Source organism: Ranitomeya imitator, chromosome 5 (assembly GCF_032444005.1).
Source record: "Ranitomeya imitator isolate aRanImi1 chromosome 5, aRanImi1.pri, whole genome shotgun sequence".
In the NCBI taxonomy this organism is placed as follows: domain Eukaryota; kingdom Metazoa; phylum Chordata; class Amphibia; order Anura; family Dendrobatidae; genus Ranitomeya; species Ranitomeya imitator.
This window is the reverse complement of record NC_091286.1, coordinates 192525155-192550699: the sequence shown is the minus strand read 5'-3', so window position 1 is coordinate 192550699 and position 25545 is coordinate 192525155. Positions and strand designations below refer to the sequence as shown.

At 43.4% G+C, this 25545-nt stretch overlaps 1 protein-coding gene across 1 annotated transcript in view; it reads right to left on the bottom strand.

The window, feature by feature from the left end:
• The window catches only part of LOC138680613 (troponin T, cardiac muscle isoforms-like), a 302991-nt gene that overhangs the window by 44536 nt on the left and 232910 nt on the right, over positions 1–25545 (bottom strand). The window contains exon 8 of the mRNA XM_069767943.1: positions 15918–16027. Within this exon, the coding sequence (XP_069624044.1) occupies positions 15918–16027 (110 nt within the window). The remainder of the gene's footprint in view (positions 1–15917; positions 16028–25545) is intronic.

Genomic DNA, 25545 nt, shown 5'->3' with positions numbered 1-25545 from the left:
ACAGTGGTTTACCCCCACATATGAAGTATCAGCGTACTCAGGACAAATTGGACAACAACTTTCATGGTTCAGTTTCTCCTTTTACCATTGGGAAAATAAAAAAATTGTTGCTGAAAGATCATTTTCGTGACTAAAAAGTTAAAGGTTCATTTTTTCCTTCCATGTTGCTTCTGCTGCTGTGAAGCACCTGAAGGGTTAATAAACTTCTTGGTTTTGTGCACCTTGAGGGGTGCAGTTTTTAGAATGGTGTCACTTTTGGATATTTTCAGACATATAGACCCCTCAATCTGACTTCAAATGTGAGGTGGTCCCTAAAAAAAATGGTTTTGTAAATTTCGTTCTAAAAATGAGTAATCGCTGGTCAAATTTTAACCCTTATACGAGCGTAAATTCCTAGCAAAAAAAAATTTTGTTTCCAAAATTGTGCTGATGTAAAGTATACATGTGGGAAATGTTATTTATTAACTATTTTGTGTCACATAACTCTCTGGTTTAACAGAATAAAAATTCAAAATGTGAAAATTGCAAAATTTTCGAAATTTTCGCCAAATTTACGTTTTTATCACAAATAAACACAGAATTTATTGACCTAAGTTTACCACTAACATGAAGCCCAATATGTCACAAAAAAACAATCTCAGAACCGCTAGGATCCATTGAAGCGTTCCTGAGTTATTACCTCATAAAGGGACACTGGTCAGAATTGCAAAAAACGGCAAGGTCTTTAAGGTCAAAATAGGCTGGGTCATGAAGATGACATTAACCCTTCATTACCCCATATCCCACCGCTACACGGGAATGGGAAGAGAGTGGCCAAGTGCCAGAATAGGCGCATCTTCCAGATGTGCCTTTTCTGGGGTGGCTGGGGGCAGATGTTTTTAGCCAGGGGGGGCAATAACCATGGACCCTCTCAAGGCTATTAATATCTGCCCTCAGTCACTGGCTTTACTACTCTGGCAGAGAAAATTGCGCGGGAGCCCACGCTAATTTTTTCCGCCATTTAACCCTTTAATTTAATAGCTAGACAGCCCAAATTTTGCACATACACACTACTAACATTAGTAGTGTGGAATCTGCAAAAAAAAAATGGGGATATGAGATGGTTTACTGTATGTAAACCATGTCTCATATCATGTTGGGTTTAGGAAGGAGAAATGAAAAGCCGGCAATTGAATTACCGGCTTTTCTGCATTATCGCGCTGAAGTAAATATAAATATATATATACAGTTAGGTCCATATATATTTGGACAGAGACAACATTTTTCTAATTTTGGTTATAGACATCACCACAATGAATTTTAAACAAAACAATTCAGATGCAGTTGAAGTTCAGACTTTCAGCTTTCATTTGAGGGTATCCACATTAAAATTGAATGAAGGGTTTAGGAGTTTCAGCTCCTTAACATGTGCCACCCTGTTTTTAAAGGGACCAAAAGTAATTGGACAGATTCAATAATTTTAAATAAAATGTTCATTTCTAGTACTTGGTTGAAAACCCTTTGTTGGCAATGACTGCCTGAAATCTTGAACACAAGGACATTACCAGACACTGTGTTTCCTCCTTTTTGATGCTCTGCCAGGCCTTCACTGTGGTGGTTTTTAGTTGCTGTTTGTTTCTGGGCCTTTCTGTCTGAAGTTTAGTCTTTAACAAGTGAAATGCATGCTCAATTGGGTGGAGATCAGGTGACTGACTTGGCCAATCAAGAATATTGCACTTCTTTGCTTTAATAAACTCCTAGGTTGCTTTGGCTTTATGTTTTGGGTCATTGTCCATCTGTAGTATGAAACGACGACCAATCAGTTTGGCTGCATTTGGCTGGATCTGAGCACACAGTATGTCTTTGAATACCTCAGAATTCATTCGGCTGCTTCTGTCCTGTGTCACGCCATCAATAAACACTAGTGACCCAGTGCCACCGGCAGCCATGCATGCCCAAGCCATCACACTGCCTCCACCGTGTTTTTCAGATGATGTGGTATGCTTGGATCATGAGCTGTACCATGCCTTCACCATACTTTTCTCTTTCCATCATTCTGGTAGAGGTTGATCTTGGTTTCATCTGTCCAAGGAATGTTCTTCCAGAACTCTGCTGGCTTTTTTAGATGTTTTTTAGCAGAGTCCAGTCTAGCCTTTTTATTCTTGATGCTTATGAGTGGCTTGCACCGTGCAGTGAACCCTCTGTATTTACTTTCATGCAGTCTTCTCTTTATGGTAGATTTGGATATTGATACGCCGACCTCCTGGAGAGTGTTGTTCACTTGGTTGGCTGTTGTGAAGGGGTTTCTCTTCACCATGGAGATTATTCTGCGATCATCCACCACTGTTGCCTTCCGTGGGCGCCCAGGTCTTTTTGCATTGATGAGTTCCCCAGTGCTTTCTTTCTTTCTCAGGATGTATCAAACTGTAGATTTTGCCATTCCTAATATTGTAGCAATTTCTCGGATGGGTTTTTTCTGTTTTCGCAGCTTAAGGATGGCTTGTTTCACCTACATGGAGAGCTCCTTTGACCTCATGTTTACTTCACAGCAAAACCTTCCAAATGCAAGCACCACACCTCAAATCAACTCCAGGCCTTTTATCTGCTTAATTGAGAATGAAATAACGAACAGATTGCCCACACGTGTCCATGAAATAGCCTTGGAGTCAATTGTCCAATTACTTTTGGTCCCTTTAAAAACAGGATGGCACGTGTTAAGGAGCTGATACTCCTAAACCCTTCATCCAATTTTAATGTGGATACCCTCAAATGAAAGCTGAACGTCTGAACTTCAACTGCATCTGAATTGTTTTGTTTAAAATTCATTGTGGTAATGTCTATAACCAAAATTAGAAAAAATTTTGTCTCTGTCCAAATATATATGGACCTAACTGTATATATATATACATATATATATATGTGTCTTAATGACATACAGTGGGGCAAAAAAGTATTTAGTCAGTCAGCAATAGTGCAAGTTCCACCACTTAAAAAGATGAGAGGCGTCTGTAATTTACATCATAGGTAGACCTCAACTAAGGGAGACAAACTGAGAAAAAAAAATCCAGAAAATCACATTGTCTGTTTTTTTAACATTTTATTTGCATATTATGGTGGAAAATAAGTATTTGGTCAGAAACAAAATTTCATCTCAATACTTTGTAATATATCCTTTGTTGGCAATGACAGAGGTCAAACGTTTTCTGTAAGTCTTCACAAGGTTGACACACACTGTTGTTGGTATGTTGGCCCATTCCTCCATGCAGATCTCCTCTAGAGCAGTGATGTTTTTGGCTTTTCGCTTGGCAACACGGACTTTCAACTCCCTCCAAAGGTTTTCCATAGGGTTGAGATCTGGAGACTGGCTAGGCCACTCCAGGACCTTGAAATGCTTCTTACGAAGCCACTCCTTCGTTGCCCTGGCGGTTTGCTTTGGATCATTGTCATGTTGAAAGACCCAGCCACGTTTCATCTTCAATGCCCTTGCTGATGGAAGGAGGTTTGCACTCAAAATCTCACGATACATGGCCCCATTCATTCTTTCATGTACCCGGATCAGTCGTCCTGGCCCCTTTGCAGAGAAACAGCCCCAAAGCATGATGTTTCCACCACCATGCTTTACAGTAGGTATGGTGTTTGATGGATGCAACTCAGTATTCTTTTTCCTCCAAACACGACAAGTTGTGTTTCTACCAAACAGTTCCAGTTTGGTTTCATCAGACCATAGGACATTCTCCCAAAACTCCTCTGGATCATCCAAATGCTCTCTAGCAAACTTCAGATGGGCCCGGACATGTACTGGCTTAAGCAGTGGGACACGTCTGGCACTGCAGGATCTGAGTCCATGGTGGCGTAGTGTGTTACTTATGGTAGGCCTTGTTACATTGGTCCCAGCTCTCTGCAGTTCATTCACTAGGTCCCCCCGCGTGGTTCTGGGATTTTTGCTCACCGTTCTTGTGATCATTCTGACCCCACGGGGTGGGATTTTGCGTGGAGCCCCAGATCGAGGGAGATTATCAGTGGTCTTGTATGTCTTCCATTTTCTAATTATTGCTCCCACTGTTGATTTCTTCACTCCAAGCTGGTTGGCTATTGCAGATTCAGTCTTCCCAGCCTGGTCCAGGGCTACAATTTTGTTTCTGGTGTCCTTTGACAGCTCTTTGGTCTTCACCATAGTGGAGTTTGGAGTCAGACTGTTTGAGGGTGTGCACAGGTGTCTTTTTATACTGATAACAAGTTTAAACAGGTGCCATTACTACAGGTAATGAGTGGAGGAAAGAGGAGACTCTTAAAGAAGAAGTTACAGGTCTGTGAGAGCCAGAAATCTTGATTGTTTGTTTCTGACCAAATACTTATTTTCCACCATAATATGCAAAAAAAATTATAAAAAAACAGACAATGTGATTTTCTGGATTTTTTTTTCTCAGTTTGTCTCCCATAGTTGAGGTCTACCTATGATGTAAATTACAGACGCCGCTCATCTTTTTAAGTGGTGGAACTTGCACTATTGCTGACTGACTAAATACTTTTTTGCCCCACTGTATATATATAAAAATGGCGCTGAACGCGTCATACAAAACCCTAATTTGGTGCGAAGATTGCTGACCGCCTGGACGATCCCACACTAGGATCGGGTCGGGTTTCATGAAACCCGACTTTGCCAAAAGTCGATGACTTTTGAAATTGTCCGATCCGTTTCGCACAACCCTAGTCCTCACTAATGGCACAAGTAAAAATAAATTGCTAGAAGGTCAATTTCACAGCCACACAGGACACTAGCTATCTAAACTAACTGATTTAGAAACAACTGCTTAGCTAACTACCTAAAATCTATCTGCACCCAGGAGAAGCATCAGAAGCAGCCTATCTGCATTGTTATTCTGACAATATAGCACTAAAACAAGATGTCCGCTCTTTATATAGAAAAGGACATGTGATTTGAGCTGCCAAAGGCACAAGCCACTGTGTCTGGACATTGTGGATGTTTCCTGAGCTACTGAGCTGCGTACCTCTGAGATCATCGTCATCCTCAACGTTCTTACACTCCACCCTGAGAGTCACCTTCTTCTTCCTACAGTCCACGTGCACTTCTGGAATTGGAGTCTTGTCAGGATCACCTCCACTCCTGATGGTTAACATCTGGTCATTAGGGTCTGGATTCATTTCAGACTCTACCTCTTCAGGTCCCAAATGTGAAGCGAGGGCCGGGGGACCACCACTGTGCAGGAAGACTACTGTACACAAGATGAGGTGCAAACAACAAAGGGTAGATTTATTGGGAGACAGGGAATGGAAGGGACAAGGAAGATGCAAACAGGGGTTTACAATAGCAAAAGATAATGCACATGAGTTATCTTGTCCGTAAAATAGCACGGTGCTTCAACAATTACAAACTCAGAATTTGTCTCACAAGCAACTTTAAACAATAAAACAAATATCGATGCTACTCTCCCTGGCCTTTACTAAACAGGCCACACGGCTGCCGTGTACTGACTACTGAAGCCTGCACTAGGCCCTCACTGGTGCACCATACAGGAACAAACTCACGGTGATGTTGGGGACACAGGTCCAGTCCCAGGGGGGCCCCCAGAAGTCCAACATGGTGGTGCGCACGGATTCCTGTCAGCTCTGCGAAGCGTGGTCTTCTCCTTGCTTCTGGATCCTAGGGATGCTCCTGGAAACTGTAAGTCCCCTTCTCAGTATCTTCATGGCTTCACAAACTAGCACAGAACAGCCACATTTGCTGTAACTGGAAAAGTCTATTTCAAAAACGCAGTCCGTCTCAAGCTGTGTAACTCTTCTTGCAGCAAAAGAGCACACCATCTTCTGTATCAGGTTCTTCTCACACACGCTGCTTCAGCTCCACCCCTCCACATTGCACTGACTAATTCATCACAACGATTAGAGCAGTGGGGGAGCAGACCATTCCATCTCACACCAGACAAGGGGATGCAGCCTCTTAAAGTGACAGCGTGTTTCTTACTGTCCATAACAGCACCACCCTCTTACATGCCTCCTTTCTTAATGATGGTCATCCTCGGCCATCACAGCATCAGGGTAAAAGTGTATGGAGGAGGCAACAGAGGTGTAAAAACAGACAGAGCACACTGTTCTACATATCGGACTGGTGGAACCCCTGCATTAGACCTCTGGGATCTCCGAAGCTCTTGGCTGTCAGGCAAGGCTTGACTATCTTCCAGAGGAACACTTGTTGCAGGAGACATTGTGAGCTCTTGTCTGGTCTCATCCTTGCATGGCGGTGCTGGTACATCCATGGGGTTACTGTCTCTTGGCGGCTGAGGACCCCCTAGTGTGTCGGGGATGGTCCACCACTCATCATCGATTTGGCCATCAGGCATAACAGATTCAGGAAGTGGAGTGGCGCCTTCAGGCAACAATGGCATGGAACAGACCTCAGACCGGCAAGGCCGCAGCATATTTCTGTGAAGTACTCTAGGGGCGGATGTCCCATTCTCAATCTGTACCTTGTAGACAGGGCCGTTAGCATACACTCACTCGATAACCTTGCACGGCTGTACTTCCCATCTCTCTCTTAGTTTTCCTCTAGGGCGTTTCTCTCTGACCAATACTCGGTCTCCAGGTTGGAGCGGTAACTCTTGAGTCGGTTTGTGGGCCGTATGTTCCTTTTCTTGCAGTTGCTGACCCGCCAACCGCCGTATCGTTTGCAATCGTTGCCGATGCTCTTTCACCCATGAGGTGACAGTTCGCTCCATCAGCTCCTCTGGCTGTTCCAAATTCAGCTCAATGATCTCTCGTCCAGCTCTTCCTAACAACAGTAGATAGGGGGTGTAACCCGTGGTGGAGTGGACCCGATTGTTGTAGGTCCAGACCAATTCTGGCAGATAGTCTGGCCAACACGCCTTCTTATCCTCCTCCAACGTTCTCAGCATCTGAAGCAAGGTTCTGTTGAAGCGTTCACAAGCTCCATTGCCTTGAGGGTGGTAAGGGGTGGTCCGGGACCTCTCGACACCATACATATGATACAATTCTTCCATCACCTTGCCTTGGAAACATGCGCCTTGGTCAGAGTGGATACGCTTTGGACACCCATACACCCGGATGAAGTCTTGACAGATGGCTTGCGCCGCCGATTCCGCAGTCTGGTCTCTAGTCGGAGTGACTACTGCGAACTTAGAGAAATGACCGGTCATCACCAAACAGTATTGCAGCCCCCGGGCCGAGTGTCCCACGAGGAGATAGTCGATCATCAAGACTTCCAGCGGTTCCTTAGTTTGTATGGTCTGGATGGGTGCTCTCTGTTCAGTACTCTTAATGAGGTCACATACTCGACATTGCCGGCAAACCTCTTCCACCACAGGCTCCAACCGGGGGCAATACACATACCGCTGCAACCATTGGTAGGTCTTTGTGGGGCCGAAGTGTGCTCCAAATTCGTGGGCTTATTTAGCTATTTCTTGAGCCATTCTTCCTGGGATGACTACTTGCCACCTTACTTCCATATCTTTTGGCTGTTGCCTCTTACGATATAGTACTGACTCTCGCACTTCCAGTCTATCCCACTGGTGCAACACACTCCTCATTTCAGAGTCCAGATTATCTCTCTCTTGTTTGCCAGGCTTCCGCTTTTGCGTTACCCACCATTTCATCTGTCTCAGTCCTTTGTCTTCATCCTGAACGTGTCCCCATTCCTCATTGGTTCTCCCCAGGGACCGGGGTAATGCGCAGGCCTCCCTTCTTGACTGGGCCACAACCATTGGGGGCTTGAACGTATTAAAGTCTGGGGTTTCCTCCTCTTCGAGTTGCTCATCAAGATCCCCCACTGGAGTCTCCACAGGCACTCTTGACAGCCCATTTGCGTTTTCGGTAGCAGAGCGATAACGGATGGTAAAGTCGAACTTGGCTAGGCGAGCCATCCATCGTTGTTCTAAGGCCCCCAATTTAGCATTCTCAAGGTGGGCCAGGGGATTATTGTCTGTTCGAACTTGAATTTTGGTACCTGTCAGGAAGCCTGCAAACGTTTTTGTCATGGCCCACACCAGGGCCAGGAGCTCTAACCGAAAGGAGCTGTAATTGTGAGGGTTTCTTTCGCTGGCTCGCAGGGACCTGCTAGCATACCCGATGACTCTCTCATGTCCATCCTGTATCTGAAAAAGTACTGCACCGAGTCCATGAAGGCTACCATTGGTGTACAACAGGAATGGTTGATCGAAATCTGCGTAGGCCAAAATCGGGGCCGAAGTAAGGGCATTCTTTATAGCCTGGAAGGCCTCGTGTTGTCCCTGTGCCCAGGGAATGCGCTGGGTCTTCGGCACTCCAGCAGTCCCTCTCAGCAACTCATTGAGAGGACCTGCCACCTTCGCGAAGTCTTTAACAAACCGGCGGTAGTACCCCGCGAGTCCCAGGAAGGCCTGGAGTTCTCTCACTGTTTGAGGGACTGGCCACTTCTGGATAGCAGCCACTTTTTCTGGCGAGGGTAGAACTCCATCTTGTGACACTATGTGGCCTAGGTACTTGATCTCCCTCTTGAAGAGGTGGCATTTTTTTGGCTTCACCTTCAGATTATGAGCCCGCAGTCTTCCGAGTGCCTGTCCAAGCCGGGCAAGGTGGTCTTTGAATGAGGCTGAAAACACAATGATATCATCCAGATAGATCAGGGTAGCCTCAAAATTTAAATCTCCCAAACAATTTTCCATCAGCCATTGAAAGGTGCCTGGAGCATTGGAGAGCCCGAAGGGCATCCGGTTAAACTCGAACAGCCCCATAGGTAGGATGAAGGTGGTTTTCTCTCTGTCTTTCTCTGCCACGGCTACTTGCCAGTATCTGCTTGCTAAGTCCATGGTGGAGAAGTACTTGGCTTTCCCCAACACTGTCAAGGATTCCTCGATGCGGGGCAACGGATACGAGTCTCGAACAGTGCAGGCATTGAGTTTCTTGTAATCTACACAGAACCGGATGGTCCCATCCTTTTTCCTGACGAGCGCCACCGGGGCTGCCCAAGGTCTCTGACTACTCTGCACCACTCCTGAATCCAGCATCTGCCTCAGTAATGTTTTCACCTCTTGGTACATCTTGGGCGGGATCTGCCGGTATCGTTCTCGAATTGGACGAGCTTCCCCAGTCGGTATCTAATGCGTGATGGCTTCAGTACTGACGAAATCTTCGGCGTGACGGGCGAATGCGGCCTGGTTTTCCCACAGCATAGTTTCTATTGCTTGCACACGGCCCATAGCCTTCACATCCACTTCCATTTGATCAAGGATGACCCGTCCACTCCACTCCGGGGATGGTGTCTCTTTGTCTCCCGCAGCAACTGCTAGGGTCCACCCCACGCCTTCTTTCGGTGATAAAGACATCTCCTTCTGACTCACCACTTCACCCTTATGTAGGTACACCAGGGCCAGATCTGTCCCTCGTGGCAAGGTGACCTCCCTGGGGCTCACATTCAAAGCTCTTATGGGGACATGTCCTCGCTGGACCACAGCTATCATACGAGCTATCATGACTTCTTGATCCACTCCTTCGCCTACCACAGGCTGAGCAACCACTTCCAACCCATCAAGGTTGCGGTGAGTCCCCACTGGAAGGTATACTATAGTTTCTCGCTCGGGAGGTAGGATTACAGGTTCTTTATCAGGAGCCCGGATGACCCCTACCATCTGATAAGATGGCACACTCTTCTGCGTCCCACAGACGTGGATCAGTTGTTTAAGGGCTTCTTGAGTAGGCTTATGTGGAGTAGCCTTCTTCCAATATCCAGGTCCCTGTTTGGTAAACATAATCTGATCGAGTTCACGTAGAATATTCATTCCCAGTACTACAGGCACATCTTCCTTGACAGGCTCAGGGACTGGCAGGATCCCTTTCTCCCAACTTCTTGCCCACAGATTCGAATATTCATCCACACGACCCCTGTGACCGGAATCGGTTGTTGGTTGGCAGCAAACAACCGAATCAATGTCTCTTTTTCTGGCTTGGCCAGGTCCTGGAAATGCTGCTTGAAGTACGCTTCTGGCATCGTTGTCACTTGTGACTCGGTATCTACCAGGCAATCCACCAGAACTCCTTCAAATTCAGCACGTAGGATGGGGCTCCCAGCAATCACGAGTTCGTTATGATATGGAGCGGCCTCTCTTCTCGCCTCCCCCGCAGAGTGCCGCACTACTGCGGGGGTTGGTAGTTTAACGGCAGCTTCTGCTGGCCTTGAGTATAGTTCCGACAGTCTCTGGCAAGGTGCCCCCGTCCTCCACACTCCCAGCATTGAATGCCTCCTCCTCGCCGGGGGGGGGGTACTTCGAGCCTGTCCTCGTGCCGCCGATGCCTGACGGGAGGGGGCTTGTTCCCACTGATCCCTTGTCGATCGGGCTGAAGAATGGTTGCATGAGTATGGTGGGTCAGTCTTTTGTAGTTCCCCCACTCTTCGCTCCATCTGGGTCAGTTTCTCTTGCACATTAACAAGGGACCGCTGCAAGTCTTGCACTACCTGGACCAGCACCTCTTGATGGTTTGGGTCCCCTCTGGAATTGGCGCCCTGGACACGCATCACCCCAGACGCATAGCTTTCTTCTTTACTTCAGGTCACTGTTTCCGCCAGGACTTGACGAAACGTAAGGGCTGGATCTGCCCGGACCCGTTCTGACAGTGCTCGCCTCAAGGATGTGCTGTGTAGTCCCAGAATGAATTGTTCCCGGAGTATCCGGTCTTTAGAACCCATGCCACCAAATCCATCCGCCTCCTTTCTCTGCACCTCTGCGAACACTTCTTGCAGTGCTGTTGCATACTGAGAAATTCCTTCTTCTTCCCGCTGCAGCCTAGAGAAAAATTTGGCGCGAAGAAGTCCCACGCTAGCAGTCTCACCGTACATCTCTTCCAGGAACTTCACTAGCTCCTTCAGGGTACTGCGGGAGAGTTGTGGTTGTAGGCAGACGTTTCTGCGGGCTTTCCCCTCTAGGGCAGTTAAAGCAAAGTCCGCTTCAAGGTCTGGGCTGATGTTATAAATCTTCAGGGTGCTTTGCAGCCGGGACACCCAGTCGGACTGTGGCATATTCTTGCCGTCAAACTTTAGGAGCACACTAAATATGGTGCCCATAGGTAGTGTCCTTGCAGGGGTTCCACCAATGCCCACAGCATCCCCATTAATGTTAGCATTCCCGCCATTGCTGTCTGCTGCCTCCATCTTGGTGACAGTACCCTGCTTGCAGCGCCACTTGAAGCGAGGGCCGGGGGACCACCACTGTGCAGGAAGACTACTGTACACAAGATGAGGTGCAAACAACAAAGGGTAGATTTATTGGGAGACAGGGAATGGAAGGGACAAGGAAGATGCAAACAGGGGTTTACAATAGCAAAAGATAATGCACATGAGTTATCTTGTCCGTAAAATAACACGGTGCTTCAACAATTACAAACTCAGAATTTGTCTCACAAACAACTTTAAACAATAAAACAAATGTCGATGCTACTCTGCATATAACCTCCCTGGCCTTTACTAAACAGGCCACACGGCTGCCGTGTACTGACTACTGAAGCCTGCACTAGGCCCTCACTGGTGCACCATATAGGAACAAACTCACGGTGATGTTGGGGACACAGGTCCAGTCCCAGGGTGGCCCCCAGAAGTCCAACACGGTGGTGTGCACGGATTCCTGTCAGCTCTGCGAAGCGTGGTCTTCTCCTTGCTTCTGGATCCTAGGGATGCTCCTGGAAACTGTAACTCCCCTTCTCAGTATCTTCGTGGCTTCACAAACTAGCACAGAACAGCCACCTTTGCTGTAACTGGAAAAGTCTATTTCAAAAACGCAGTCCGTCTCAAGCTGTGTAACTCTTCTTGCAGCAAAACAGCACACCGTCTTCTGTATCAGGTTCTTCTCACACACACTGCTTCAGCTCCACCCCTCCACACTGCACTGACTGGTTCATCACAACCATTACAGCAGGGGGGGAGCAGACCATTCCATCTCACACCAGACAAAGGGATGCAGCCTCTTAAAGTGACAGCGTGTTTCTTACTGTCCATAACAGCACCACCCTCTTACAAATGCAACAGGAAAACATTTTGGGTATTGGTGCAGATGTTTTCCTCCTCTGGATTTTTTGAATATTTGGAGAAGACCTCTGATACCCATGGAATAGAATATGTGAACAGCTCTGCAGAATGCCCCATCTGTGGTTTCCCACAGTCAGTTGGGCATTTGTAAATTTTTGATGTGAGGGAAAACAAGAGTGATTGGAGTGCTGTGGATTGTACTGTGTGTTATGTTAAGGTGGAGGAAGAGGAGAGGCCACTTGATGCAGCGCTTGCCATCCCCTGACCCTCATGTACAAGGTGTACAGCTGTGTGGCTGCCAAAGAAAGAGTGGAGTAGCCCATCCAGTAACAGATGTTGTCAGTGGTCTTTGGATAGGGTGATATGGTGTTTCTTCATTTTAGCTTTCATTAACATTATCACCTAACCCATGTACATGTCGAACACCAAGCTTTTTTTACCTCTTCCATCATGACCTCGCTTTATTTCATTCATGTTGTATATACCATTACCCTCTGCTAACCTGTTATTTCAAGATCTTAGGCTCAAACTTGTCAGTCACCTATCACTAAATGAACAATCACTATATATTTTCTTACAGGAAAGATATATATCTTTGTACCGTTCTTGCCAGTAGATAGAAAAATATTTAGAAATGAGAGTCCTCCGTGGTTGATACCTTTTAATAGCTAACCGAAAAGCTGGTAACAAATTGCAAGCTTTCGAGTCTTCTCGGGTCTCTTCATCAGGCATAGAATAACACAAAATCTGAAGAATCACATATTTATGCACAACACAGCACAGAAAGAAATAATGCAACAGATAAGACAAGTGATGTGAAGCAGAATTGTCATTATGCGAGACTTGAGGCCGTAAATATTGGAACAGTTCCACCTGTGGCTGTAAAAACGTTAAAGGGACACTGTCACCTGAATTTGGAGGGAACAATCTTCAGCCATGGAGGCGGGGTTTTTGGGTGTTTGATTCACCCCTTCCTTACCCGCTGGCTGCATGCTGGCTGCAATATTGGATTGAAGTTCATTCTCTGTCCTCAATAGTACACGCCTGCGCAAGGCAAGATTGCCGTGTACAGGCATGTACTACAGAGGACAGAGAATGAACTTCAATCCAATATTGCAGCCAGCATGCAGCCAGCGGGTAAAGAAAGGGTGAATCAAAAACCAAAAAACCCCGCCTCCATGGCTGAAGATTGTTCCCTCCAAATTCAGGTGACAGTGTCCCTTTAAATGCTGCTGTAAAACTCAGACAGCAGCATTTAACATGTACACGCCTGAAGCGCGTCACAAACCTTGCCCATTGGCTAGTCGAAAATGTGTTGGCATGACAACCTGGGGTCTGCAGGAGATGGATTACTATGAGCACCACCCAGTGGTCAGCACTCATAGCAAGTGAGCATTTCTAACACACTGACAAAGGGCTGAAGCCCTGCTGTGTGTAGCACAAGCGATCGGATGATCACAGCTGCTATTTTCCCATGGAGACTATTGAAGCTAGTGAAAAGTCAAAAAAAATTATTTTAAAAATATAAAAAAAAATTAAAATATATAAAAGTTGTAATGACTACACCATTAGTCAAATTCAAAATTAAACAATTAAAAAATATAAAAAAATACACATATTTGGAGATCCATCAATATATAAAAATAATTAATCCGATCGCTGAATGGCATAATGAGAAGAAAAATTAAAACACCAGAATTACGTTTTTTAGCTGCTGCAGCATTGCATTAAAATGCAATAACGGGCGAGTAAATGATCGTATCTTCACCAAAATGGTATTAATAGAAATGTCAGCTCAGCGCGTAAAACATAAGACCTCACCCAGCCCCAAATCACAAAAAATGGAGATGCTACAGGTCCGAGAATATAGCAATTTTTTTTTCTTTTTAACATACTTTGGAATTTTTTTTCACCAATTTAATTAAAAAAAAACTACAGTGAAGGAAATAATTATTTGATCCCTTGCTGATTTTGTAAGTTTGCCAACTGATAAAGACACGAACAGTCTATAATTTTAAAGGTAGGCTAATTTTAAAATTGAGAGATAGAATGTCAAAAATAAAATCCAGAAAATCACATTATATAAATTATATAAATTTATTTGAATTTTGCAGTGAGAAATAAGTATTGATCCCCCACCAACCATTAAGAGTTCTGACTCCTACAGACCAGTTAGACACTCCTAATCAAATAATCTGAAAAGACGCGCAGCATGTCCGGAGTCGCAGGGCCGCCGCGTGCGTGTTACCATGCATAGTGGAGACGGGATTTCATTAAATCCGCTCCACTATGCTGTAACATCTGGACGCTGCGTGTCTGACGCTGCGGCTCTATGCAGCGTCAGACACGCAGCGTTTCCTGCACGTGGAAACATACCGTAACAGTTTTCAACCTGAACAGTGCCAGGATGTGACCATCCAGGCTGAAAACTACTGGTGAATGAGCTGCTGCAAGCAGCAGTGACATCATCTTGGTTACTGCCGGTCAGTGAGGCCGAGTTCTAAGCAAAACTGAACTGCAGTATCCTCAGCATCGTGGGGAAACGTCACTGAGTTCACAGCAGTTCATGCTCAGTGACTTCATCACAGATCACCGTGAGGAATTCTCTCTGTGATCTACAGTGAAGTCACTGAGCTTGAAATGCGGTGACCTCATCACTGGTTTTTTCCCTTCGTGCTAAGGTCACCACAGTTCAGCCCTGCTAAAAACGCAGCCTTATCGACCGTCAGTAGTCACAATGTTATTACCGCTGATCATTGATGCTGCACAGCACATTTTCCAGTGCTTCTAAGCCTAGACTTTCGCATCTTGGCACTATTGAAAGCTATTAATCCCCCAGACATGGATTATGGCATGGGACAGAACGATAGACAGGTGAAGGATATTGTTGTGTTTGTTATTTTTAAATAAAAATGTAAAAGTGTGTTTTGTTTATTTCTAATAAAAGATTTTATTCTGGCTGTGTCTTTATTTACCAGTTAACTATACGATTAGTAATGGATAGGCATCTAATAGACGCCTCTCCATTATTAAGCTGTGGGCTTGATGTTACCTGACAATACATAGATGACATTAACCCCACAAATATTAACCCCACTTGCCACCACTACAGGACAAGTGGGAAGAGCCAGCAAAGTGCCAGAATTGGCGCATTTAAAATATGTGCCTTTTCTGGGCAGCTACGGGCTGCTATTTTTAGGCTGGGGGTGTCAATATCAATGGCCCCTTACAAGTCTGAGAATACCAGCCCCCAGCTGTTAGATTTAGCAAGGCTGGTTAAAAATATACAGGGGAACCCATGCCTTTTTTACATTTATTTATAGATCAGGCAGCCGGTGAGGAATACTCCCATCAGCCGCGCCTGATCATCACTCTCCCTTGCTCGCGCTGATCACCAGCAGAACAGGGGAGATTGAAGAGAGCCGTCTTCAGCATCCAGTGCCAGGGAACAGCGCTTACTGTATAGCTGCTTCTCAGGCACCAGAATGTGTCACACGGATGACATCCAGTGTGTCATCCATGTGCACTTGTGCGGGTCTTGAGGCCGTGCTGATGGTAAAAAACTGACATGACAGCGTGTTTTGCCTACGGACACACGGTCCATGGAAACACAACACACTGACATGTGACCCATTCACTTGAATATCTCTTTGTGTGTCAGTGTCTCCGGTATGTGTGAAAACTGTCACCACACGTACTGGAGACATGGCTTGTGAAAGAGCCCTAAAGGCTAGTCAGTCAGTGCCAAGGTGCAGTGTCAGCCACCACTCACTATCAACAATAACAATCATAAATTATTATAGCTTATAGTACAAATCCACACCTTTACAACTGCAGATGCATCAAATTTATTAAGAGACATGTTCTAAAATGAAATTTCCCCCATTGATCAAAGAAATGTTTAGTAGCATACCGCAGCTTGTCTTCATTCAGATTCTCAGTATTTAATGGCTTTCTTCTCTCTGCCAAAATCATTTTTTTCTTCTCTCGTTCAGTCTGTTTCTTCCCTCCTCTCCTCTCAGTCTATACAAAAAGATACAAAATAAATTTGAGTCAGAACCTAGACATGCTTTAACCCTTTTAGCTTTCAAACAATCCATTTTGAAAGTAAGTTTCATCCTCTGGGTACTTTCACACTGCATTTTGGCATATGGTCTTTGGTCAAACCAAGGTTACCTCTGAGCCCCCCTGAAAAACACGATAAGGGCGTTTGTGCCGACGGGACCATAGATCATAATGGTGCCAACTGAATGAATGTGTTGTTTTTGGCGCATCATTTTCGGGCGTGAACCCCTGCTGGAGAGGGACACCCAGACAAAGTTTCCTACGTCTAAGTGTCCGCGTTCAGTAGGCGTACACCCCCAAAAATGATGCACAACAAAGCACAAGTTCACTCTGTTGGCACCATTATAGTCTATCGGCCTGTCAGCATCTACGTCCAGATCTCATTTTGCAGGGGCTTTGGACATAAGAACCGACGGGACCAAAGGTGCTTAAACACAGTGTGAAAGCACCCCAAGGGTATATGTACACACAATGAAATCTGGAACCAGCCAAGAACTATCCACAATGAAATCTGTATGTGTTACATGAGGATTTCATTATTTAATATAGTGTGGAACTTAACTGAGGATTGCATGCAATGCATGGCAACACAAAACACATTTATTTATTTTTTTAAAGTTATGAACTGTGTTTTTTTCCATTTCACCACACCTTTTTTCCAGTTTTTGCAGTACATTATAAGAAAAGTCAATTGTGTCATTCAAAACTACAACTCATCTTACATAAACTAAGCTCTTACAGTTATATGAAAAAGTTTGGTCACCCCTATTAATCTTAAGCTTAATGTATTATAAAAATTGTTTTTTTTTTGCAACAGCTATTTCAGTTTCATATATCTAATAACTGTTGGACACAGTAATGTTTCTGCCTTGAAATGAGGTTTATTGTACTAACAGAAAATGTGCAATCTGCATTCAAACAAAATTTGACAGGTGCATAAGTATGGGCACCCTTAGTTTCTTGTTTTAAATACTCCTACCTTCCTTTTACTGACTTACCAAAGCACTTTTTTTGGTTTTCCAACCTCAATGAGCTTTGAACTTCATAGCCAGGTGTATGCAATCATGAGAAAAGCTACTTAAAGTGGCCACTTGCAAGTTGTTCTCCTGTTTGAATCTCCTCTGAAGAGTGGCATCATGGGCTCCTCAAAACAACTGTCTAATGATCTGAAAACAAAGATTATTCAACATAGTTGTTCAGGGGAAGGATACAAAAAGCTGTCTCAGAGATTTAACCTGTCAATTTCCACTGTGAGGAACATAGTAAGGAAATGGAAGAACACAGGTACAGTTCTTGCTAAAGCCAGAAGTGGCAGGCCAAGAAAAACATCAGAAAGGCAGAGAAGAAGAATGGTGAGATCAGTCAAGGACAATCCTCAGACCACCTCCAGAGAGCTGCAGCATCAACTTGCTGCAGATAGTGTCAATGTGCATCGGTCAACTATACAATGCACTTTGCACAAGGAGAAGCTGTATGGGAGAATGATGCGAAAGAAGCTGTTTCTGCAAGCGTGCCACAAACAGAGTCGGCTGAGGTATGCAAAAGCACATTTGGAGAAGCCAATTTCTTTTTGGAAGAAAGTCCTGTGGACTGATGAACCAAGATTGAGTTGTTTGGTCATACAAGGAGGCGTTATGCATGGCGGACAAAAAACACAGCATTCCAAGAAAAACACTTGCTACCCACAGTAAAATTTGGTGGAGGTTCCATCATGCTTTGGGGCTGTGTGGCCAATGCCGGCATCGGGAATCTTGTTAAAGTTGAGGGACGCATGGATTCCTCTCAGTATCAACAGATTCTTGACAATAATGTTCATGAATCAGTGACAAAGTTGAAGGTACGCAGGGGATGGATCTTTCAGCAAGACAATGGCTAGAAGGTTGGAGGAGTCTTTAAAATAGGAATTGGGGGGAGGGTATTCATTTTATAGGAGGGGAAGATAGTGCAGATAGAGACCTGGGCACAAATAAGGAAGTTGGGGGTGGCGGTGGCATGGGGGGGGGGGTTAGAACAGTTAATAATTTAAGAAAGAATCGAGGTACAGAGAGGAACATCAAGTGCATGTATACTAATGCTAGAAGCCTCGCCAACAAAATGGACGAATTAGAATTAATGTTGTTGGAGCATAATTATGACATGGTGGGGATATCTGAAACGTGGCTGGATGAGAGCCATGACTGGGCTGTTAACTTGCAGGCTATAGCCTTTTCAGTAATGACCGTACAGATAAGCGAGGGGGAGTGGTGTGTCTGTATGTAAAATCATCCTTAAAACCCATCCGGTGTGATAATATAGGTGAATTTAATGAAAATGTAGAGTCCCTGTGGGTGGAGATAAAGGGAGGAGGAAAAAATTATAAATTACTGATAGGGGTTTGTTATAAATCTCCAAAAATAATGGAAGCAATGGAGAATATCCTCATAAAGCAAATAGATGAAGCTGCGACTCAAGGAGAAGTCATTATTATGGGGGACTTCAACTACACTGAAATAGATTGGGGAACAGAAACCTGCAGTTCCAGCAAAGGTAATCGGTTTTTGACAACTATGAGAGACAATTACCTTTTACAACTGGTTCAGGACCCAACAAGAAGGGGGGCACTGCTAGATCTAATATTAACCAACAGGCCAGACTGCATATCAAATATAAAGGTTGGGAGCCACTTGGGGAATAGTGATCACAAAATAATAAGTTTTCATGTATCCTTTAATAAGATGTGTAGTAGAGGGGTTACACGGACACTAAACTTCAGGAGGGCAAATTTCCAACGAATGAGAGATGATCTTGGTGCAATTAACTGGGACGATATCCTGAGACATAAAAATACACAAAGAAAATGGGAGACGTTTATTAGCATCCTGGATAGGACCTGTGCACAGTATATACCGTATGGGAATAAACATACCAGAAATAGGAGGAAACCAATATGGCTAAAATAGAGCTGTAAGGTGCGCAATAAGTGACAAAAAGAAAGCATTTAGAGAATTAAAGGAAGTAACAATAATAATAATCTTTATTTTTATATAGCGCTAACATATTCTGCAGCGCTTTACAGTTTTGCACACATTATCATCCCTGTCCCCGATGGGGCTCACAATCTAGATTCCCTATCAGTTTGTCTTTGGAATGTAGGTAGTGAAGATAAATAAATACAGAAAATTAAATAAAGTCTGTAAAAAGGAAATCAAGGCAGCAAAGATTGAGACAGAGAGACTCATTGCCATGGGGACCCGTAGAAGCGCTCGTAAGCGTGAAACGGCCGTCGTCCGTCATCCTCCACTCCCCTCCCTGCTAAGTTTGTCCATGCTGTAATAAAGGATTGGATTTTACCTGCCCGGTGAGTGCGTTCCTCTCTTCTTATACATTTGGAGAGAGTAAAAATAATCCCAAAATATTCTTTAACTACGTAAATAGTAAGAAACTAAAAAATTATAGTGTTGGCCCCCTTAAAAATAGTCTGGGTGAAATGGTGGATGAGGATGAGGAAAAAGCCAATATGCTAAATGACTTTTTTTCATCAGTATTTACAAAAGAAAATCCCATGGCAGACAATATGATCAGTGATAACAAAAATTCCACATTAAGTGTCACCTGCTTAACCCAGCAGGAAGTACAGCGGCGTCTAAAAATCACTAAAATTGACAAATCTCCGGGCCCGGATGGGATACACCCCAGAGTACTGCAGGAATTAAGTACAGTCATTGATAGACCCTTATTTTTAATCTTTAAAGAGTCCATAACAACAGGGTCTGGTACAGGACTGGCGTATAGCAAATGAGGTGCCAATATTCAAAAAGGGGACAAAAACTGAACTCGGTAATTATAGGCCAGTATGCTTAACCTCTACTGTGGGTAAAATCCGGGAGGGCATTCTAAGGGATGCTATGCTGGAGTATCTGAAGAGGAATAACCTCATGACCCAGTATCAGCACGGGTTTACTAGGGGCCGTTCATGTCAGACTAATTTGATCAGTTTCTATGAAGAGGTAAGTTCCGGATTGGACCAAGGGAACCCAGTGGATGTAGTGTATATGGACTTTTCAAAACTTTTGATACGGTGCCACACAAAAGGTTGATACATAAAATGAGAATAATGGGGATAGGAGAAAATATGTGTAAGTGGGTTGAGAGCTGGCTCAGGAATAGGAAACAAAGGGTGGTTATTAATGGAGCACACTCGGACTGGGTCGCGGTTAGCAGTGGGGTACCACAGGGGTCAGTATTGTGCCCTCTTCTTTTTAACATATTTATTAATGACCTTGTAGGGGGCATTCAGGGTAGAATTTCAATATTTGCAGATGACACTAAACTCTGCAGGGTAATCAATACAGGGGAGGACAATTTTATATTACAGGATGATTTATGTAAACTAGAAGCTTGGGCTGATAAATGGCAAATGAGCTTTAATGGGGATAAATGTAAGGTCATGCACTTGGGTAGAAGAAATAAGATGTATAACTATGTGCTTAATTCTAAAACTCTGGGCCAAACCGTCAATGAAAAAGACCTGGGTGTATGGGTGGATGACAAACTCATATTCAGTGGCCAGTGTCAGGCAGCTGCTACTAAGGCAAATAAAATAATGGGATGCATTAAAAGAGGCATAGATGCTCATGAGGAGAACATAATTTTACCTCTATACAAGTCACTTGTTCGACCACATTTAGAATACTGTGCACAGTTCTGGTCTCCGGTGTATAAGAAAGACATAGCTGAACTAGAGCGGGTGCAGAGAAGAGCGACCAAGGTTATTAGAGGACTGGGGGGTCTGCAATACCAAGATAGGTTATTATCCTTGAGGCTATTTAGTTTGGAAAAACGAAGACTAAGGGGTGATCTTATTTTAATGTATAAATATATGAGGGGACAGAACAAACACCTTTCTGATGATCTTTTTAATCATAGACCTGAGACAGGGACAAGGGGGCATCCTCTGCATTTGGAGGAAAGAAGGTTTAAGCATAATAACAGACGCGAATTCTTTACTGTAAGAGCAGTGAGACTATGGAACTGTCTGCGTATGATGTTGTAATGAGTGATTCGTTACTTAAATTTAAGAGGGGACTGGATACCTTTCTGGAAAAGTATAATGTTACAGGATATATACACTAGATTCCTTGATAGGGCGTTGATCCAGAGAATTAGTCTGATTGCCGTATGTGGAGTCGGGAAGGAATTTTTTTCCCCAATGTGGAGCTTACTCTTTGCTACATGGGTTTTTTTTGCCTTCCTCTGGATCAACATGTTAGTGCATGTTAGGTTAGGCTATGGGTTGAACTAGATGGACTTAAAGTCTTCCTTCAACCTTAATAACTATGTAACTATGTAACTATGTATGTAATGATCCAAAACACCGCTCCAAATCAACTCAGGCATTCATGCAGAGGAACAATTACACTGTTCTGGAATGGCCATCCCAGTCCCCTGACCTGAATATCATTGAACATCTGTGGGATCATTTGAAGAGGGCTGTCCATGCTCGGCGACCATCAAACTTAACTGAACTGGAATTGTTTTGTAAAGAGGAATGGTCAAAAATACCTTCATCCAGGATCCAGGAACTCATTAAAAGCTACAGGAAGCCACTAGAGGCTGTTATTTTTGCAAAAGGAAGAAACCCATAAAGGCAACAGGTTTCTGCTAAAAACCAAGAAAAATTATCTTTCACAATTGGTGCAGAATCCAACCAGAGGAGCAGCACTTTTAGACCTAATACTATCTAATAGACCTGACAGAATAACAAATCTGCAGGTGGTTGGGCATTTAGGAAATAGCGACCACAATATTGTGCAGTTTCACCTGTCTTTCACTAGGGGGACTTGTCAGGGAGTCACAAAAACATTGAACTTTAGGAAGGCAAAGTTTGAACAGCTTAGAGATGCCCTTAATCTGGTAGACTGGGACAATATCCTCAGAAATGAGAATACAGATAATAAATGGGAAATGTTTAAGAACATCCTAAATAGGCAGTGTAAGCGGTTTATACCTTGTGGGAATAAAAGGACTAGAAATAGGAAAAACCCAATGTGGCTAAACAAAGAAGTAAGACAGGCAATTAACAGTAAAAAGAAAGCATTTGCACTACTAAAGCAGGATGGCACAATTGAAGCTCTAAAAAACTATAGGGAGAAAAATACTTTATCTAAAAAACTAATTAAAGCTGCCAAAAAGGAAACAGAGAAGCACATTGCTAAGGAGAGTAAAACTAATCCCAAACTGTTCTTCAACTATATCAATAGTAAAAGAATAAAAACTGAAAATGTAGGCCCCTTAAAAAATAGTGAGGAAAGAATGGTTGTAGATGACGAGGAAAAAGCTAACATATTAAACACCTTCTTCTCCACGGTATTCACGGTGGAAAATGAAATGCTAGGTGAAATCCCAAGAAACAATGAAAACCCTATATTAAGGGTCACCAATCTAACCCAAGAAGAGGTGCGAAACCGGCTAAATAAGATTAAAATAGATAAATCTCCGGGTCCGGATGGCATACACCCACGAGTACTAAGAGAACTAAGTAATGTAATAGATAAACCATTATTTCTTATTTTTAGGGACTCTATAGCGACAGGGTCTGTTCCGCAGGACTGGCGCATAGCAAATGTGGTGCCAATATTCAAAAAGGGCTCTAAAAGTGAACCTGGAAATTATAGGCCAGTAAGTCTAACCTCTATTGTTGGTAAAATATTTGAAGGGTTTCTGAGGGATGTTATTCTGGATTATCTCAATGAGAATAACTGTTTAACTCCATATCAGCATGGGTTTATGAGAAATCGCTCCTGTCAAACCAATCTAATCAGTTTTTATGAAGAGGTAAGCTATAGGCTAGACCACGGTGAGTCATTGGACGTGGTATATCTCGATTTTTCCAAAGCGTTTGATACCGTGCCGCACAAGAGGTTGGTACACAAAATGAGAATGCTTGGTCTGGGGGAAAATGTGTGTAAATGGGTTAGTAACTGGCTTAGTGATAGAAAGCAGAGGGTGGTTATAAATGGTATAGTCTCTAACTGGGTCGCTGTGACCAGTGGGGTACCGCAGGGGTCAGTATTGGGACCTGTTCTCTTCAACATATTCATTAATGATCTGGTAGAAGGTTTACACAGTAAAATATCGATATTTGCAGATGATACAAAACTATGTAAAGCAGTTAATACAAGAGAAGATAGTATTCTGCTACAGATGGATCTGGATAAATTGGAAACTTGGGCTGAAAGGTGGCAGATGAGGTTTAACAATGATAAATGTAAGGTTATACACATGGGAAGAGGGAATCAATATCACCATTACACACTGAACGGGAAACCACTGGGTAAATCTGACAGGGAGAAGGACTTGGGGATCCTAGTTAATGATAAACTTACCTGGAGCAGCCAGTGCCAGGCAGCAGCTGCCAAGGCAAACAGGATCATGGGGTGCATTAAAAGAGGTCTGGATACACATGATGAGAGCATTATACTGCCTCTGTACAAATCCCTAGTTAGACCGCACATGGAGTACTGTGTCCAGTTTTGGGCACCGGTGCTCAGGAAGGATATAATGGAACTAGAGAGAGTACAAAGGAGGGCAACAAAATTAATAAAGGGGATGGGAGAACTACAATACCCAGATAGATTAGCGAAATTAGGATTATTTAGTCTAGAAAAAAGACGACTGAGGGGCGATCTATTAACCATGTATAAGTATATAAGGGGACAATACAAATATCTCGCTGAGGATCTGTTTATACCAAGGAAGGTGACGGGCACAAGGGGGCATTCTTTGCGTCTGGAGGAGAGAAGGTTTTTCCACCAACATAGAAGAGGATTCTTTACTGTTAGGGCAGTGAGAATCTGGAATTGCTTGCCTGAGGAGGTGGTGATGGCGAACTCAGTCGAGGGGTTCAAGAGAGGCCTGGATGTCTTCCTGGAGCAGAACAATATTGTATCATACAATTATTAGGTTCTGTAGAAGGACGTAGATCTGGGGATTTATTATGATGGAATATAGGCTGAACTGGATGGACAAATGTCTTTTTTCGGCCTTACTAACTATGTTACTATGTTACTATGTTACTAAATATTAATGTCACTTTTCTGGTGGGGTGCCCATACTTATGCACCTGTCAAATTTTGTTTGAATGCAGATTGCACATTTTCTGTTAGTACAATAAACCTCATGTCAAGGCAGAAACATTACAGTGTCCAACAGTTATTAGATATATGAAACTGAAATAGCTGTTGCAAAAAAAAAACAATTTTTATAAAACATTAAGCTTAATATTAATAGGGGTGCCCAAACTTTTTCATATAACTGTATTTTGTCACTGAAACACAGTTTTATCACAAAGCATTTGGATTAGCTAATTAGGCCTCCTCACTGCTTCCCAATATTAGGCCTAATGAATTCAAGTGGAAATCTGACCTTCTGATTTGTCACTGAAACACAGTTTTATCACAAACTACTACTACTATTACTATTATTTATTTATATAGCACCATTATTTCCATGGTGCTGTACATGTGAAAGGGGTTACGTACAGAGTTATAGATATAATTTACAGTAAACAAGTTTAGTGGTATAGAGGGGAGAGGACCCTATCCTTGCGGACTTACAGTCTACATTGTAACATGAACATAAGGCACTTTGTAATAAATCTTGTCAGAGAAATCTGCTTCTTTCTCTTCTGTACTGATCTTTCATTTTATGAGTGAAAGCTGCCCATAGTGAAGATAGATCTTCTCATTACTGAGAAAGGAGATGACAGTTTTATCTCAAACTATTTGGATTAGCTAACTGGGACTCCTGGCTGTACCCCAATAATAGGCATAATGATGTTTAAGTGAAAATTTGGCCTTTAGATTTGTCCCTGGCAAACAGTTTTATCAAAAATTATTGAATTAGCTCATTAGGCCTCCTTTCTGCACCGTAATGTTAGGCCTAATGATGTTTAAGTGGAAACCTGGCATTCTGATTTGTTACTGGAGAGCAGTTTTATCACAAACGATTTGGATTAGCTACAGTAATTAGGCCTCAGTGGCTGCAACCCAATATTAAGCCTAAAGATTTTTAAGTAGAAATCTGGCCTTCTGATTTGTCAGTGAAACACAGTTTTATCACAAACATTTTGGAATAGCTAATTATGCCTCTTCACTCCTCCTCAATATTAGGTCTAACAATTTATATGGAAATCTGACCTTCTGATTTGTCACTGAAACAGTTTTTTCAAAAACTATTTGGATTAGCTAATTGGACCTACTCGCTGTACCCCAATATTAGACCTAAAGATTTTTAAGTGGAAATTTGGCCTTCTGATTTGTCTTTAAAACACAGTTTTATCACAAACAATTTGGAGTAGCTAATCAAACCTCCTTGCTGCATCACAATATTATGTTTAATGATTTCTAAGTGGAAATATGGCCTTCAGATTTGTTACTGAAACTCAGTTTCATCAGAAACGATTTGAATTAGCTAATTTGCCATCCAGATTGTACTTC